This window comes from Anoplopoma fimbria, chromosome 10 (assembly GCF_027596085.1).
Source record: "Anoplopoma fimbria isolate UVic2021 breed Golden Eagle Sablefish chromosome 10, Afim_UVic_2022, whole genome shotgun sequence".
NCBI classification, from domain to species: domain Eukaryota; kingdom Metazoa; phylum Chordata; class Actinopteri; order Perciformes; family Anoplopomatidae; genus Anoplopoma; species Anoplopoma fimbria.
In genome coordinates this window covers 9,919,134-9,936,135 of record NC_072458.1, presented here as the reverse complement: position 1 = coordinate 9,936,135, position 17,002 = coordinate 9,919,134, and the positions used below count along the sequence as shown (strand labels likewise).

Here is a 17,002-nt window from a genome sequence, read left to right as displayed (position 1 = left end):
ACGCGTTAGTCTGCTTGGAACATATACCGTGAAGTCCATAGTTCATTTAATTGCTGATCATGTTGCTAGCCATCATCGTGTGTGGACTTATCGGACACTCAGATGACGATTATGAAACACAAATTACGAGCCTGTGTAATACAACATTAGTCAATTTGATGAGAAATGTTGTTATAGAAATACTATGGTTGGTTGTTGTGTCTTTCAGCCAAATGGCTAACGTTATGCTAGCTAGCACAGCTTTCACGCTAACAGGCTGCTCATCTCCTAAAGTTTCAGGCGGGTATATGGGCGGGACATCTTTACCACATCTCCATCCTACCCCCCCATCTCCCACCCCCATTACAACGGCCCATATTGTACCTAGTGTCTACGCACCTTCCATCTATATTTAGAGTCTATGGTTTAAACCAGGCCAGTTGACTGCATGTTTCATAATCAGAAATACATATTTGACAAACACAGTGTATCCATATTGTATTTATATATACACACACACACACACACACACACACACACACACACACACACATAGAGACAGGTTCACACATATAAAAATGTCATTGCTGTCAGGTGATTGTGTCAGGTTTTCTCCTAAATGAAATGACATGAAATGAAAATGTGATCAAATGTAAATGTGTCCTCTACAATGGTGAAATGTGTCTTTCAATCATTCCATCTATTAACTTTTCCAACTCCCAAGGAAAAAACAAATGGCCTCGTGTTCTCGGTTGATTACAATTCATTTATCAAACTGCCAACTCAAAAGTTGTCAAATTTCTTTCAAGTCATCAGGGAAGCAGCGTCTGACTTTAAAATGTGACGATCAACAAAACTGTAGCTATAAAGTTTTCTTTCTAAGACACTATTGAAACACTAAATGCATCTTTTGATGTATAATAAAACCTTGTTTTTGACAGTTATTGGACTTTATTTTTATTGCAAAGCTCTTGTCAAGTACAGCTCTGCACTGAAAAGGAGGGAATGAAAACAAAAGATATATACAACTGAAAAAAAGCTCTTTTAAAATGTCAACACATAAAAAAATATATAAACAGGAAGGACATTTAATAAAAGATAAACACATGGAAGAAGATTGATGTTTAAAAACACCCTACAGGTTTAAGTCAGTGTTTTTTCTTTAATACATCTGCATCTGAGACCGACATTCTCGTTGTAGCGTTTATATTTAGCTTTAATATGTGTTTCCATAGAAACGAACAATGATCTTTCCGCACCTGAGACAAAATGTAGAGTGCAGGGTGTTTAGAAAAACTGTCTCTCTCTCTCTCTCTTCTGGTGATTTAAAGTGAGTCATATTAACCCCACTGACAGCTTAAAAAATCTGACTTTGAGACAATGGAGAAGAGGGAACGAGAATATTTTCATTAATTAGGTTGTTTTCCTGATAATAGCATTTAACCGTTCAAATAGTTGTGTGTAAAGGCCTCTACTGACTGCACTGAATCTCTCTGAATTAACTCCAATACAAAGATTGGAAGGCGTTAAGCGATCGCATTTCTCCACTCCTCACAAAAAAAGAAAAAAACTCATTTTACTCTTCTTCTGTATTCAATTTCATGCTTATAACCATTTCAGAATTTTCAATAAAAGTCCTATGCCAGTAAATATGCTATTACTGGCTTGTGAAATCATCACTCTTAAAATAAACTTGAATTACACAGCTGACAGAGCTCTATGAAAGTGGTTTTCTGAGTACATAGCGCTAATCTGTGAATGTAGACACAGGCCCGCTGTTTGTGCTTCATTTACTGCAACGGAGTCTCATTTAAGGGAGAAGACGAAGACAACTTTGAAGGAAATTAGACATAGATGCTTTACAGTTTACTTCACTTTGTGCATTGGTGCCCCTTATCGTCCAGCAGACATTTTCTGTTGAGAAGTTTGTTTGCTCCAATCCATTATTTAGCTTTTTCTAGCTCTTTGGAAGAGGTATTTTTAATACTTGCAGTGCTTTCGCCAATCGATCATAGAGCAAACACAAAAATGTAATAAATAATGAAAGATTCCACTCCTCTTTGACCACCTACAGGTTTTCTTTTTCATTACATATGTAGGTGTTGTTCGTGATTAAAACATGCTTCCATATAACAAGAGCTGCAGCCATTTTTTTCTAAGTATAAGTCTCAGACACAATAGTCTTACGTTTCTTTATTCAGGTCCCAGGGTGGAAAAGTTCAATACAGCTTTTGTAGGGGACTGTGGCCCCGGGGGCAGTAAATGAGGGAAGCTTTCCTGTTGTGCTTTAGTGGACCCCGGTTCACTTGCTCCAGGCACCTTAATGAATTATCCCTCTCCGCTTCATGGCTTCATAAAGGAAATCTCTTCAGTCCGAGAGCTTCACTGAACAGGATGTCCTCCCCCGTCTTTTATTTTCCCATGGTTTAGAACTAGTTCAACATGTAAATTTTGCTGACATGACGATCTTGAGTGACTAGAGAAACTTGACTGAGCTAAGCAGAATTATAGGCGAGAATTGTACACTCTGCATTCTACGTTTTCCCCAGCTGGTAGATCAACACTTCATTTAACAGTCTGGTGATTGTGGGATAACGAGCGGCCAAATCAATAACTTTTTTAATGCTAACAGGCCTGAGGAGAGAACATTGTTGGCTTGCCTTTGAACAATCACACCCAATAATGCATACAACTGCTAGGTCAGTGGCCATACGTTTCAATCTATGATGCTCTAGCCCAAGTGGCCCTACATGGAAGTCCAGTGGATGGTCGCTCTAAAAAGACAGGACTTTCACCCTAGAGACCGTTGTTTGTGTTCCCATGTGAAACCAAAAGTCAAAGTTGACCAGTTTAAAGTTTTTAAGTTACGTATGCAAGTTAACTTACACAACGTTACGTAATGTACTTAACCAATGCTGTGTACGTAACGTACATAATAAGAGTATTTTTTCAACCCAAATCACAATCTTTATCATAACCTAACCGAGAGTTTTGGTGCCTAAACCTAACCAAGTAGTTTTGGTGCCTAAACTTAAAGGAACTGTGTGTTGCATTTAGGGGAAATAATTTGCAGAAATGCAAAACTATGTTTTCATTAGTTTAGATTTATATCTACCTAGGGAGCGTGTCCTTGTTCACGGAGTCCGCCATGTAGCACCGCAATGTTTCTACAGCAGCCCTGAACCGACAAACCCTAACGAACACGCCATTCGCTTTTTCACATTGACTAAAAGTAAGGATGGCAAATGCAACCCGTATTAAACGTGACTGGAGCTTTAGTGTAGTTTAATATCACTCTGAACCAAGCTTTGCCATTGCTTTCTCTGTTAGGCTGTGCTCCCCCAACAACACTCACACATAGCCACAAACACCGACATGATGTGTCAGCGAGCAGAGAGGCGGCGGTGCTGGTGAAGTGAACCAGGTGAAGTGAAGACTGCTTTATTTGACGTCGACTAAGATCGCTACTGTTACTGCAATAAAACATTTGTGAAAAAAAGCCAATTCGTAATCAATACATTTGTTTAACGCGCGTGAATATGGAAACAAAAGTGAAACCTATTTCAATCTGCCGCTCTCATCCATTGCCACTTTGTTTACACAAGTACAGAATGCAGGATCGGCCCAAACATTTTTTTTACAATGCTGAACAGAAGCTGTCTGTCTGTAGTATAATTGGTTTGCTTTTGTACACTTCCTGCTGGCTGAGACAAAGCAACCAGGAGGACAGTGGACAGGAGGACAGAGAACAGGAGGAATGACTTATAATATCTAATGTCTGTGTTCTATAATATTGATTATTTTTATTTATAAACTTCACTCACAAATATTATTTATTCTATCCAGTGAGATATTAAAGATTTAACTACAACTGATTACTGTTGCTGCTCTACATAGGTTATATCTAAATTATAAATTACTTTTGATCCTGTTCTGAATTTGTTTTTAAAATTCTATATATGTTTTTAAAAGCAATAATTTAGTTATGAGAAGAACAGAGAACAGAGTATTGATGAGAGTAGCTCCTTGTAGTAATAAAATCCTAAAGATACCTACCCTACCTGAGCGCCACCGTAGTTCTCCGACAGGCTTGGAAAGGGAGGGGTGAGCGGGAGTCAAATTGTTGTTTGCTATCTGCAACCTCACCACTGGATGACACTAAATCACACACACCTAACCAAAGATTTTTCATGCCCAAAACTCATGGCTTGAAGCGTTGGGCCACTGACCGAATTTCCAAGATAGGAGTGTGTTGACCACACCCAAAAACCAAGTCACAGTGTACTGAAACACCCTTAAGTAATATTCTACATCACCACTTCAGGCAGAAGTAGAACTAGTGGTGATTAGCAAAAAAGGTTTTTCAATCGATGCAAATAATGAAGATTTGTGACGTATGATGTGGACTTTGGGGTTGCCTAGAAGAACTAAATGCAATTTGTTAAAATTTTAAAGATGTCAAATAGCTAATTATAGAAAATTAAACCAACTAGTCAGAGAAATCTGTGGGGAAACTGACAGCTACTAAGGGCCTACAGCGGCATCAAACATACTACATAACATAGTATCCCAATCAGTTCAAAGGCAAGCCTCACAGCGGGTCTGAAAGGGGTTAAACTGTTGAAACTTTTATGAGACCATATCTCATCTGTTGAAGAAAAATAACTCAGGTCCCTTTGACCAGTGTGGTAGGCCAACAGCACACCGTTTTCTGAGCAAAAAAACTCTATTCACCTGGCCATCACGGGTGAATAGAGTACCTTTTACTCCAAAGACTTTATTGAAACCATTCACTCTGAAGACCTGAGGAGCTAAGGGTGACTGCTGTCCTTCCTTTGGGCTTCTCTGTGAATCAGATGTCTTGCCCCAGTGTGTGCGGAGCTGAGAGCTCTCATTATCCGAGGCTCTCTCCTCAGGATCCTGCCCTCTGTGGAGCCACTTCCCCCTTAAACCTCCCCGGACTCCCTCCATCCCCCCCTCCCCTCCGTCTCCCCTTGTTCGCTCTCTCTCTCCTTCTCGTTCTCTTGCTGCAAGCGAAGGTCGAATTAATTCTTTTTCATAATTTCCTGTCAGTGAGATTCCTCCCTCAGAGACTCCGTCCACGGCTCAGCGCCTGAAAGATGTGATTAAGGGTGAAGACGAAGTGAATACCTGTGTCTGAAAAAGTGAATTATGTTCTTTCATCTTTATCCATATGGATATATACGGCATATTTTTATATCACTTCAAATAAAGTCTCCCACAGCTTCACTTTTGCTCTACACAATGCCACATGTGATACGTCGCATTAGGAGCTAATGTGGGCTCATGCTCACAAAGGAAATGTCATTTAGGAGCAAATGGCTTCTGTGCTCCGACGCCGCAGTGTGCCCCAACCTCGCTCATTAACGCCGTGGGTCTCCTCAGGGTCTCCAAGTCTAAATGCAGACATCCACAACATAACCGCACACCTCAGATTGTAATAATGTTATGAAGTACGGAGAGTAATTGCATCCCCGTTGTGAAAGCAAAGGTTCCTTTCATTAAGGCTTGAATTGAAACTGGCTGTGGTAATGAAGGTCGAGCAGACGCCCCATAGCTGGTGTGGCATTCACTCAATCAGTAGATGGAGTCCAGTTGGATTGTGAAATGAGAAGGGAGGGAGAGAGGGAGGAAGGAAAGGAGAATGAGCATTACTAATGCGGCATATTGGAAAGAATCCCCCCAGCCCCCTCCCTCCTCAAAAAAATACTTTTTTTTTATTACCTCAAGCTTTAATTCTCCTTGACATGCAGAGAAGACTCCCCGCTCAGGGCACTCCAATTACAGACATTCGTCGGCCATTTTCTGTTTTTCTTCTGGAAGCAGCAAACAAAATAGCAGAAAGAAGGAGTTTGAGCAACGTCAAGGTTAAGGCGAAGCGCATCTCATCCAGTTTTACCCGGGGAGAAGCGAAAGGTGGTTGCATGAATACAACAAACCTCCGCTCTTCGCCCTCCATCTCCAGGTTCTCAAGGACGCCAGAGAATGGACGCGGCAGAGTCCGAACAACATGTGCCGATCTCGTAAGGAAAAGAGGGGCACCGGCAGGATTCAACAAAGGGAACGGGAAGACGTAGGAGGAGAAAATGGAAAAAGGGATAAAGAGAGTGATCAAAGGTGCACAGGTGGAATAGCTACAGGCAGAGCACCGCCACTAGGCATGTGTGATATATTGTGTGTATGTATGTGTATGTATGTGTGTGTGTGTGTGTGTGTGTGTGTGTGTGTGTGTGTGTGTGTGTGTGTGTGTGTGTGTGTGTGTGTGTGTGTGTGTGGACACTCGATGTTCTGGCCTCTGACCCATGGCGGGGGAAAAACAGATTGCTTTGACAGGTCCACAGACACCGCATGAGATGTTCTGCTCTTTTGCCAGAGTCTCCAGAGATCCCCCCGGCTGCCAGATATCCAGTGGAGTTCCAGCCATTACTGTAGCTCGTTTCCTTTTTTAAATGCGAAATAATAAAGGGAAGTTTGCAGAGAGAGCTCGGCCGTCAATACACCATTTGTTTAGATGTGATCTTGCGCCACAAAGGGCAAGTCTCTGCAGACCCTGGATCCCGTCATTCATGTAAACTTAATGAAGCTCACGCATCTCCCAGAGCCTGAACTGCAAATGGTATGGTAGTGTGGAATCACAAACCTGAACCCTGTGTGTAACAGAAAGCGACTCCGGTGGTCGATGGAACCCAGCAAACGCTCAATAGTTTTTGCTCTTTTATGCCTTTTTAAACCAGAAGCGGCGGGTCGGGTTTCCGCTGCGCAGAGCCACACTCATTAGTTTATAGCGATATGAGAAGCCATTAAAAAGTAATCGCAGTCGGTCGCCCCTGGCAGCGAGGCTGGTTCCACCCAGTCTGCCGCCGTCTCCGGCCTCCTCTGACCACCTAACCGGACATCCAGGAGCCCAGACGGCGTGGACAGACCAGACTCCTGGAGCACTTCGGCTTCCCAGCACTCCGCTCATGATCTTACCAACCTGGATCAATAGCCGTAGGACATTTACTGTACTCTGAGACCGGCCATTACCCCGTAAACATGCCGGAGCGGCGCTGGCTCCAGACTCTCTGTGCGTAATGGAGTAAGAGAAAAAAAACAGCACTGGAGAGGTTGTTGTGCCATGCTGTGGGTTGCCAGGGTGATGGTTTATGTGATTTTGAGGTAATGCGGTTGTAGGCTCGTTCTAGTTCATGCATTAGACACCATAATGTGTTAATATTAATAATACTGTTCCCTGGTACTTCACTTACTAATAAGGTTAAGCCACAGTTTTCAAAGTCCCCAGCCTACTGTGAGCACATACAAAGTAAGAACGTGGTTTATTTATTATTATTTAAAACGTGTTTATGCTATTTATATTTTCCTATTGGTAAAGGACTTAATTTTTTTCACATTTATGTTTACATACTTGATGGATTCAAATGGGCCTTTGGTGGAGAAGCAGAACAACAACCACCAATGTGTAAATTATTCTGTACTGCAATAGTTATAAAATATAATAATACCACACATCATCACAGCTGTGGCAACAGAGAGATACGTTAGCTTCCTGTTTACTGACAGCCCCGTCTTCTGTTTTTGACATAATAAAAATGGCATAAATACTTTTCATCAGCCTATAAATAGAAACTATTTAATTTTGAGGTTTTCTTTTCATAGGTGTTAAACGTTTAGTCTGAGACACTCTGTGTTGTGTGTTTCACACACCGGTTTTTAGTTCATCTGTAGTGTAAACACACACACTGTTTCAACTCCAGTGTTCTGCTTTTTCATATTATTTTCTTTGATACAGTCAATGCAGAATGTAGTGCTTGAGGGAGGCCACTCCATACATCTAAAATACTCCAATTACATTGGAAACGTTTCTGCAGATCTATCCACAATGTAGATGCTCTAATTAAAGTTCAGTATTCAACCACTACAAGACTCATTCCCTAAGGAGCCGTTGCTGTGTGTTTTTTATGTGCGTCTCGAACAGACGTATGCAGCTAAGCCAGGAACAAGAGTGATACACGAAGTAGAAACATAAAAGAGAGCAAGAGAAAGGTGTGGAGTGGGAAGAGAGAGAGGGATACCAAGGACATTTTGAGAGAAATGGGGTGCAACGAGTAGGTACATAAAAGGAAATGATGTATATTACACCGGCGCGGGGATCACGGTTTGTGTGTCGAGGATTTATGGCGGTGTACTTAGCGACAGCGCAGCACCGCACCTGTTCATCCATTATTATTGTAACATCTCTCACTTCGGGGGCAGACGTGATTGATGGGGAGCTGTTAATGACTTTGGGTCGGAATTTGGTGTGACCACAAAAAGTGACGCACGTTATTAAAAAAAATGGTGGCCATTGTCTCAAAAAGTACATGTTTTATGAACTGATTAGCAATAAAAAGGGATCAACTATTTCAAAATTGGAATAAATGAGCAAATTTATGTGCAACCTTTTTACTTTAGGTGTCAACCTAAATATTAATTTCTACCCAAAAATGCCTTATTATATTCAACTTACACAGTGTATTGTACAGGTTATGGACAAAAGCGTCAAAGCAATCTCTTTGCGCTAATCTGTTTCCAAAGGGGTTCAAATTATAAGCATAAATGCCTGTTGCTGTTTCATCCACTGAGCACTTCTACTCTTATTAATGTGACTGTACTCTTAATAGTCCTCCCCTCTCACAATCACTGAAAAGACATGACAGGGATTCACTGTAAAACACAATTTGAAAAACAAAAAAAATAAAATTGAAAATCAAAAGGAAACCTTGTTTAAGAAATGCTGATTAACCCACCCCACATCACTTGTAATTGGTGCCATTAGTCTATTTATGCTTGATTGCATGCCAAAATGTCAGCCTCAGTGTCTATTTCCCTCTTTTGACATTTTTTCCTGTGAACTGTCAGTAATTAAAAGTGATTGTCTCAGTGCCAAGTTTAATCCTTTTTCCTTTTTTTGTATTGTTTGTTTTTAACTAGTGTTGAAAGTTCTGGGAAGCGGTGCTTGTTATCGTGAAGCAGAACCCTCAGTGCAGTGTGTGTGTGTGTGTGTGTGTGTGTGTGTGTGTGTGTGTGTGTGTGTGTGTGTGTGTGTGTGTGTGTGTGTGTGTGTGTGTGTGTGTGTGTGTGTGTGTGTGTGTGTGTCGAGTCATGATGGAAGCAATTAAACATGACAGAGAAATAACACAATGGCCCAAATGACTCATGCTCAACATTTTACTGACCCTGGTGGAAAATTAGCCTCTCAGTAAAGCAACCGGCCTGGTCTGAACTAAATAAACAGCAAAATAAACGAAAAATGATAAGCGACAAATGTAGGGAAAGCAGAATTGAACACGTTGAGGAGGATGATGTCTGTTGTCAGCCGGCAGATTTTTGGGGGAATGAAAATTTGATGGTCCGGCATAAACCTTTGTCAACAGATCTTTTTCTTGTTGGGCTGCCATCCAACACACCTGCTACCTCTGGGATGACCAAACTACATCTTTTTTTTTTTTTTAATAAACTAGAATTTGGTTTTAGCATATTTCTTATAAATTGCACTGCATTGCTTTCTGTAGTTTAAATGCTAGATGTTGCCAAACTTTGTGAAATTATCTCTGTCTTAACGTCTTGGCACAGAAACCGATATTTTACCATTTCTGCCTGTTCTGTTTTTTTACATCTTAATGTTGGACCTAAAGATTTACATCGTACATTCACATTTGCATCGTCATTTCATAAGTCGCCGCCTAGGCCATGAACTAAAAACTATTTTTGGTAATCATTTTTGCCTGTTTTAACTTGCCTAATTTATAGATTTACGCATAGCAACATACTTTTTCGATTGGATATTTTTAACTCTAATATGTTAATGTTAAACTGTTCATAGTGTTGCATAGGTATTTAAAAATAATCTACTCAAACAAAAACGATATCATGAAGAACTATATATACCAACAGCATTGGAAGATCATATTAAACCATTGACAATCCACTATTTGATGTCTGATCAGAAGTGTATTCTGTTGGTTTGGGTTTAATAGGTCAGGTAAATTCTTTCTCGAAATTTTAAAACTTTATTCTCATTAAATTGTGACTTTACCCTGGTAATAGTCTTTATTTCTCTTTTAATTACTGTATTCCCCACATATACACGCATATGTGTGAAAAGTTCTAAACATTAGCAGAATCCTTGCTGAAACACACATGAGTTATTAAAGTCCAGGGGGGTTTATAAAATGAATTCATGTATCATCACAGGGGGAGAAGGAAAAGAGTAAATCGTGCCTGCATATGTGCTGACTCAGCAAAAATTAGGGAAGTTGAAAGCAATACAGGATGCCCGAGCGCCTTACTGCATTGTGTTCCATAACATTTTTTATATATTAAATTATCAACCGGCACACTTTGTGCTTATCTTTAACATAAATAAAGACAATTCCACTATACTTTGAGTTAGAAAAAATCACCAGGACATTTGTTTATACAAAGATTCCTCTCTTTATAATTAGAATATACCTGTTAAACATCAGTATGTGAACATAGCCATTTATCATGAGCATCTTAGCATACCGATATTAGCTTTAGCTCAAAGCGCCTATGTGCCTGATTACGGCCTCACAGAGCTGCTAGCATGGCTAATCGTCATGTTTTAGCTTCAATGGTTCTCTGACTGGCAGGTGCCTGGCATCTATAAATAAAGACACGGGAGCAACGTTTGTTTTTCCCCGTTCCAGGTTGTGATATTATTGCTTATTTATGAGGTTAAGGTGCCCTCCAGTAGCGGCATTAGCAGCCAGTAAAGCATTCATGCTCCCCCGTGATAGTTAGAGCTCACTTTTTTGGAGAAACTTTAATGCATTTGAGACGGTGTTGGTTTAAGCTTTGGGTTTTTAAACAGAATTAATTGTAACTGAGCTATGTGCTTTTTTTTTTATCCACACCACCACAGGACCTCAAGCTTCAGAGGCTTTTTCAACTTTTATTTTAATTACTTAATAAATATTTAGAGGCAAGGGTTGCCAGAGGGATGAAATATAAATTAAGCTTTTTTTTGGGGGGGGGTAAATAGCTTATGACATATTTCTCTGCACATATGTATTTTTTCCTCTGTGACTTTGTCGCTTGTCAGCGTCTTAAGTATAGGTGCACTTGCGCCAAATCTGCGTTTTTCCGAGGTTGAGTTTTCTCTTAATTTTCCCATGCCACTTTACGTGCATGCTACAACAGAGGTCTTTTTTTTTTTTTTTTTTTTTTTTTTGGGCTGAACTTGCCCTCCATTAAAGATTTAGCTCGTTCACAGAGGGGAGTTATTAGAGGCAGGGCCCCAGCTCCTCAGGAAGAAGTTTCACATCAGGACCAGTTTGTTGCATTGTCAGAAGATGAAAGCCAGTTTGTTGAAAGGCTTTTTTTGCTATTCCACATGATTGATCTACAAACCCCCCCCCCCCACCCCCACCCTCCACCAGCCTCCCTCTCTTTCATACGGCAGCTCCAAATGCTGGTCTCCTTGTCTCTCCTTCTCTCTCATCCTATTTTTCATATTTTCTTTTTGCGGCTAGTTTGTGCTCATGTTATCTATTTACATGTCAATGTTGCCCATATTTCATTGTCTCTCCTCGATTGTCCTTCTAATCCTCCCACATTGCCGGTTTCATTATGACATGAGCGGAGCTTCTCTCATGCAGCAGAAGCTATGGCTGGAGGATCTGTCCTTTCTTCACAATTTCCTTCTCGTTTTCTTTACTCCATTCCCTCTGTATTTCCTATCTTCGTCTTTCTCACCGTTTCTATCTGTAAGCCAGCCGGGTTCTGCATCTGACACCGGTCAGCGGTTCCTTTTGGCCCCTGCCAGTTGCCGTGCTCGAGGGACATTCCTGATGTAATTACAGCTTTTGATTATCCTGCAGTCTGACCCCGGGATGCCCTGGGCCCCGATGCAGCACCAGTCTGCCAGCCGCTACAACGGCTGCAGCTAATGAGGGACGCCTGGCGTTTCCCTCACCGCTGGCCGACTCCTTGATTTATTGTTTCACTCACTTCATACCTGCGGCTGCATTCCTGTATATTAGTGAACGGTAAATAATGAAGTTTACTTCACGACTGATGTACCCCTCCCGCTGTCTCTTGCAGATAAACATGCTGATGCTAAATAGCAGCGTGGTATCTAGCAGTGATGTAGTGAGTAGGTGTCGCGTGGAAATTGGTTTCACACGCGGCCTCACATGCGGCTTCACGCCACGTAACTCTGACGTGACATTAGAGCCTGACATATAGCACATTCCGAAAATAAAAAATGCGTGTGCGGTTACAGTAAATCAGAGTTAAGCTTAATGATGAGATGCACAGATGGTAATATACACTCCAGGGGACTGTGGTGGTCGGGAGGGGAGTAAGTGTCCTACATTTACTGCCTTCTCACTGTCACTAAGAGGGTGTTTTTGTAGATGAAACATGCTCTGCTTCATACTTCTTCAGGCTTCTATCCCATGACCGCAGAACTTTTCATTATCAGTTAATCCGTGGATTATTTTTTTCAATTATTTGTTTGGTCTGCAAAAATTGGTTTGGTCAGACCAACAGTTGTTGAAAGTAACTAAGTGCTCATACTCTACTTCAAGGGATAGTTTGAATGTTTTCAAGTGGGGTTGTATGAGGTTCTTATCCATACTGTAGATAATACACTGTTTATGGATAAGTGCCTTATACAAACCCACTTTAAAACCTCCTTTAAGCACAATTTTGGGGTACTTCTATATTATTGAGTAGTTCCATTTTCTGCTACTTTGTACTATATAGTAAGTTTCAAAGTCGAATGTTATACTTTTAACTTCCCTATATGAATTTGATAGTTTTAATTTAACTATTTTATATTTATAGAAATATAATCATCAATTTAATTAAGATGTATTGGAATAAGGCATCACTTTCAATGATATAGTAAAATGGGCCATTCTTCAGTACTTAAAATCTAAAATCTTAAGTATGTTTTGATGCTGACACTCCTTCAATAACACTTATTCTGACTTCCCATCCACAACCTAAACATATTCAAATGGAGCAAATCCTCAAATTTGCGAATGTTAGCCATTTTCCCTGAATTGATGATTCCGAGGTTTTGACCAAACCCAGTACCATTATTCATCAGTCAGTCAGCAGAGCCGACAGCCGCTCGATGCGCCAATCCGCTGCTGTCAATCAGAACTTTTTCTCATTGGAATGATTGACTTTGGGTGTCAAACCAACGGACCGTAAAGTTGTCAGTGTGGCGGACGCGAGGAAAAATATATGCTCCTACCAATGGAGAGTAGTATTGATATACAGTCCACTCCTCTTCTCCCCTCCTGTCCTGAGTGAGCTCCACTTCTGCGTACGCTGCAGCTTTGACCGAATCATGTGTTTGTGCATTTTTCTTGAATACATATGTGTGTTGGCGGTAAAGAGGTGTCTAAGCGTTATTCTTCATTCACTGCTGCAAACATATGCATGACTCTCCAAGGCTGTCGCTGCCATTCCTCGCAGCGTATGTGTGCCTTTGTATTTGGCTTCAAATTATCACACATGAACAGACGAGGCAGTGACACCGGAGCATAGTGTCTCAGTGAGACTTTTAGAATTATAGGTAAGAGGTTGTGGATGGATCAGAGGTGAATAAAAGGGCCAGAACAAGAAAGGAAACTATAACATTTGATTAAAATCATCGCGCACAAATTCACACAGTGACTCCTTAACGAGCCACAATCCAACGACACAGCCACCTCCGACAGTTTTAGCACAGTCGTTATTTCCAACTTTAATACGGCCACTGCTTTTAGTTCAGCGGCTCCACATTTGTGTGTGTGTGTGTGTGTGTGTGTGAGTGTGTGTGCGTGTGTGCGTGCGTGTGTGTGTGTGTGTGTGTGCGTGCGTGTGTGTGTGTGTGTGTGTGTGTGAATGAAGAAGGCACTAAACTGTGTGTACAGTCTTGTGTGGACGTACCAGCTCCCCTCCTTTGCTCATCTGTCATGTACACAAGCTCTTTGTAATTAAAACAGCTCGTCGTGTGTGTGTCTTTTGTGTGTGTGTGTGTGTGTGTGTGTGTGTGTGTGTGTGTGTGTGTGTGTGTGTGTGTGTGTGTGTGTGTGTGTGTGTGTGTGTGTGTGAGCTGATTGTGGTGGGAAATATGGCCAGTGTTTCTAACCTCAGCATATCAAAGGGAACCTCTGTGACCTCCTGATATTCTGTCAGCTGTACAAACCATAAACACACACACTCCCTGATCCATAAACACACACACACACACACGACTGCTTGGTGTCCTGACCGTAATTATGCAGGTGGAGAGAAAGCAAATAGGCTCGCGAGCAACACTTTAATTTGAATTCCTCCTTTCGCCCTCCGTGTCTCACTAATGGTTCCATTTACAGTCATTTGTTCCGCCTCCGGCAATGACTCATAACAAAGACATTTGGGTGTAAAACAAATGAACAACACACACACTTTTTTTGGCCCCCTCCTTGATTGTTTACACATTTTTACTTCCCCTTTTCCTACACTTCTCTCAGTTCAATCTCCTCCTCCACCTTTTTCTAGACTATCAACGTTACGGCTTCTGGCTGCAGAAGGTGTAGAATTATGGCGCGTCAGTGTTTTAAGTGCTGCCACTATAAAATGTGCGCAGAGATCCCATAAGCGGGTAGAATGAGGCGGTCTGGCAGGCCGTGCTCCGCTTTGCCAGCCATTTACTACCGTGGCAACGTGGTGATACAGTGCACACTTGGGGCACATGACACCAAATCTACCCAGAAGATATTTACGAGGGATATATTAGTTTTCATTATGCACACATTAAATCATCGGTGGAAATATTAAGGGGGGGGGCGCTCGCTCTTTTTTTTTCTTCTGAATGATTCCACCCTAGAGCTTGAAAACATTCGCAGGATCTCCTTCTTTTTTTTGCTTTAGAGCTTTATTCGCCTGTTACTGCATGTGGCTTTGGAAGTAGTTCACTTTTAAGGGGCCTTTAACTCCAACGCTGTCTGTTTGACTCTGTACGTGATCTTTTATAAAACATCCTGGTTCTTGTGTTTGACTACAGCGGTGATACCTGAGAGGGCAACCAGGACATCATTAAAGTACCTGTAAATCACAGCAAAGAACATCCAGAAGGATATAGTGGCTTTCATCCCATAATCACCACGTCACACACTAGCTTCCTGGTCCCCACAATAGATGGTATAAACATTGTTCACAGGAATTAACAGCGCTGAGTTTCTCTGCCGGTCGGATTGTATAAATATCTCCCATCAGTTTGACCCGTGCAGGTTTCATATCGATCGGGTATATGAGATGTTCTCGTTCGCTAAATGTTCCATACAAACCTTCACCGCTGCATCTCATTTGTTTATACGCCCACATGGCACTCGCTAACCCCTTCCCGAGTTAAAGGTTGTTCCGCAGCAACAGTACCTTGCCTCCCCTGTCACACATGAGCGTCTCACAGCGAGGGGAAGCTGACAAGTAGGTGTGAGTGAGTCACTGTTTGCTCCGTGGAGCACACTGTTGATCCGCACATACTCATTTGGACTGTGGACCCACAGGACCGTGCGTTTGGTTTCCCAGAATAAGAATGTTAATCTTGGATCGCTGGCCTGGTTTCCTTCAGCATGTAATTCGTGTAGCGATGTGAAGCCTCTCGGAGGGGGAATAACGATTTACATTTTTGTCTAAATGTAGCTTTAGTTTAAAGGCCCCTTAAGTATTTTTGGGGGCTGCATAAATTACAGCTTTATTCTATATACAGTACCCTTTTGTGTGCTTCCCAACAGTAATTCAGCATGTAGGCCTGCTTTACTCCATTGTTTCCAAACTATACTATTACAAAAAACATGAAAAAATGTTTACAAGTATTAAAATTCTTTAGACATAGAGCAACATTATCATTCATATGGATTCATATTTATTTCCAGCTGGCAAATATAAGTCCAACATTCCCTCTCCTTTTTAGCTCTGTTTTAGTCTCCTCCTCCTCCTGAGGGAAATATCTGGGTCTTTAGCTGCTAAATGCTCGACTTTGCTGGGCAGGTAGACTACAGTGTCCAAGTTTCAATCCAAATTAATCACACATTTTTACCGGATTTCCAGACAATCGGCAAAAACAAATTATAACTTGTTTCAATCCATTACCTTCATGAGAGCAAGAGAGATGACGTAATTACGGCTATAACGGCGATAGCGAATTTTTTTACGATAAAATATTCCATGATAGGTGTAAGGTTATAGTCCTAGGGTGAATGCTCTTAAAACTGTTATTATTAAATACATATATTTATAATTATTGACTTATCATCAAGCCCTAGACGTTATTAAAAGAGCTCAAGTCAAATCTCTAAACAATGTATAAACCGTGGATGTTAATGTGACGATAGTTACATCAGATCTGTGTGGAGCGGAATTTGTCTCTTCAGCGGAGAAGGAGCTTCAGTTGACTCTGAAGTCACATGCTTCATGCACGTCATCATTTCTTCGCTAAATCTGTTTCTAATTAATTTTGCCGCATTTTTCTTTTATACCTTGAAAAACTTTTTCACCACAGAAAATCTTCAAATCAAGATTTTTTTTGTTTTCTGTTCCACTCAGTTCTTTTTTTTTTTTTTTTTGAGCATGTATTGAAAATGGGCATAAAAATATGGGGATGGAAACGCACCTTGTGGGTTTAGCTGAGCTTTTATGCTGGAAGAACAGCCGCCTGCTGGCGCTGGAAACGGCGCTAATGAGTGCAGAGAAAGTGAATCAAAAAGAGCTGGAGACTGTAAGACCAAAACCATGAACTGACACATGCTAAAAGCTTTGTAGAGCTGAGGGGAACTACAGACTCTGTTGATAATTCTCTGTGGGTTTGTCACTTCAGCTTTTATATTATACGCACGGATTATTCGATATACATTGTCGAAAAGGAAAAGTATTGAGAAGGGCAGCGTTAAATAGAGTAAACCACCTGAAATCGATGCTTTAACGCTTCATAGACGTCTCTGAAAAGTTTCTGCTTAGT

The 17,002-nt window shown here is 41.1% G+C and overlaps 1 protein-coding gene across 1 annotated transcript in view; it reads left to right on the top strand.

Annotated features, from left to right (window-relative positions):
- samd12 (sterile alpha motif domain containing 12) overlaps window positions 1–11,951 on the top strand; it is a 59,483-nt gene extending 47,532 nt beyond the window's left edge. Inside the window, exons 5-7 of the mRNA XM_054606572.1 lie at window positions 3,310–3,389; window positions 5,966–6,073; window positions 11,883–11,951. Coding sequence (XP_054462547.1) covers window positions 3,310–3,389; window positions 5,966–6,073; window positions 11,883–11,951 — 257 coding nt within the window. The remainder of the gene's footprint in view (window positions 1–3,309; window positions 3,390–5,965; window positions 6,074–11,882) is intronic.
- Window positions 11,952–17,002: the final 5,051 nt, after the last annotated feature.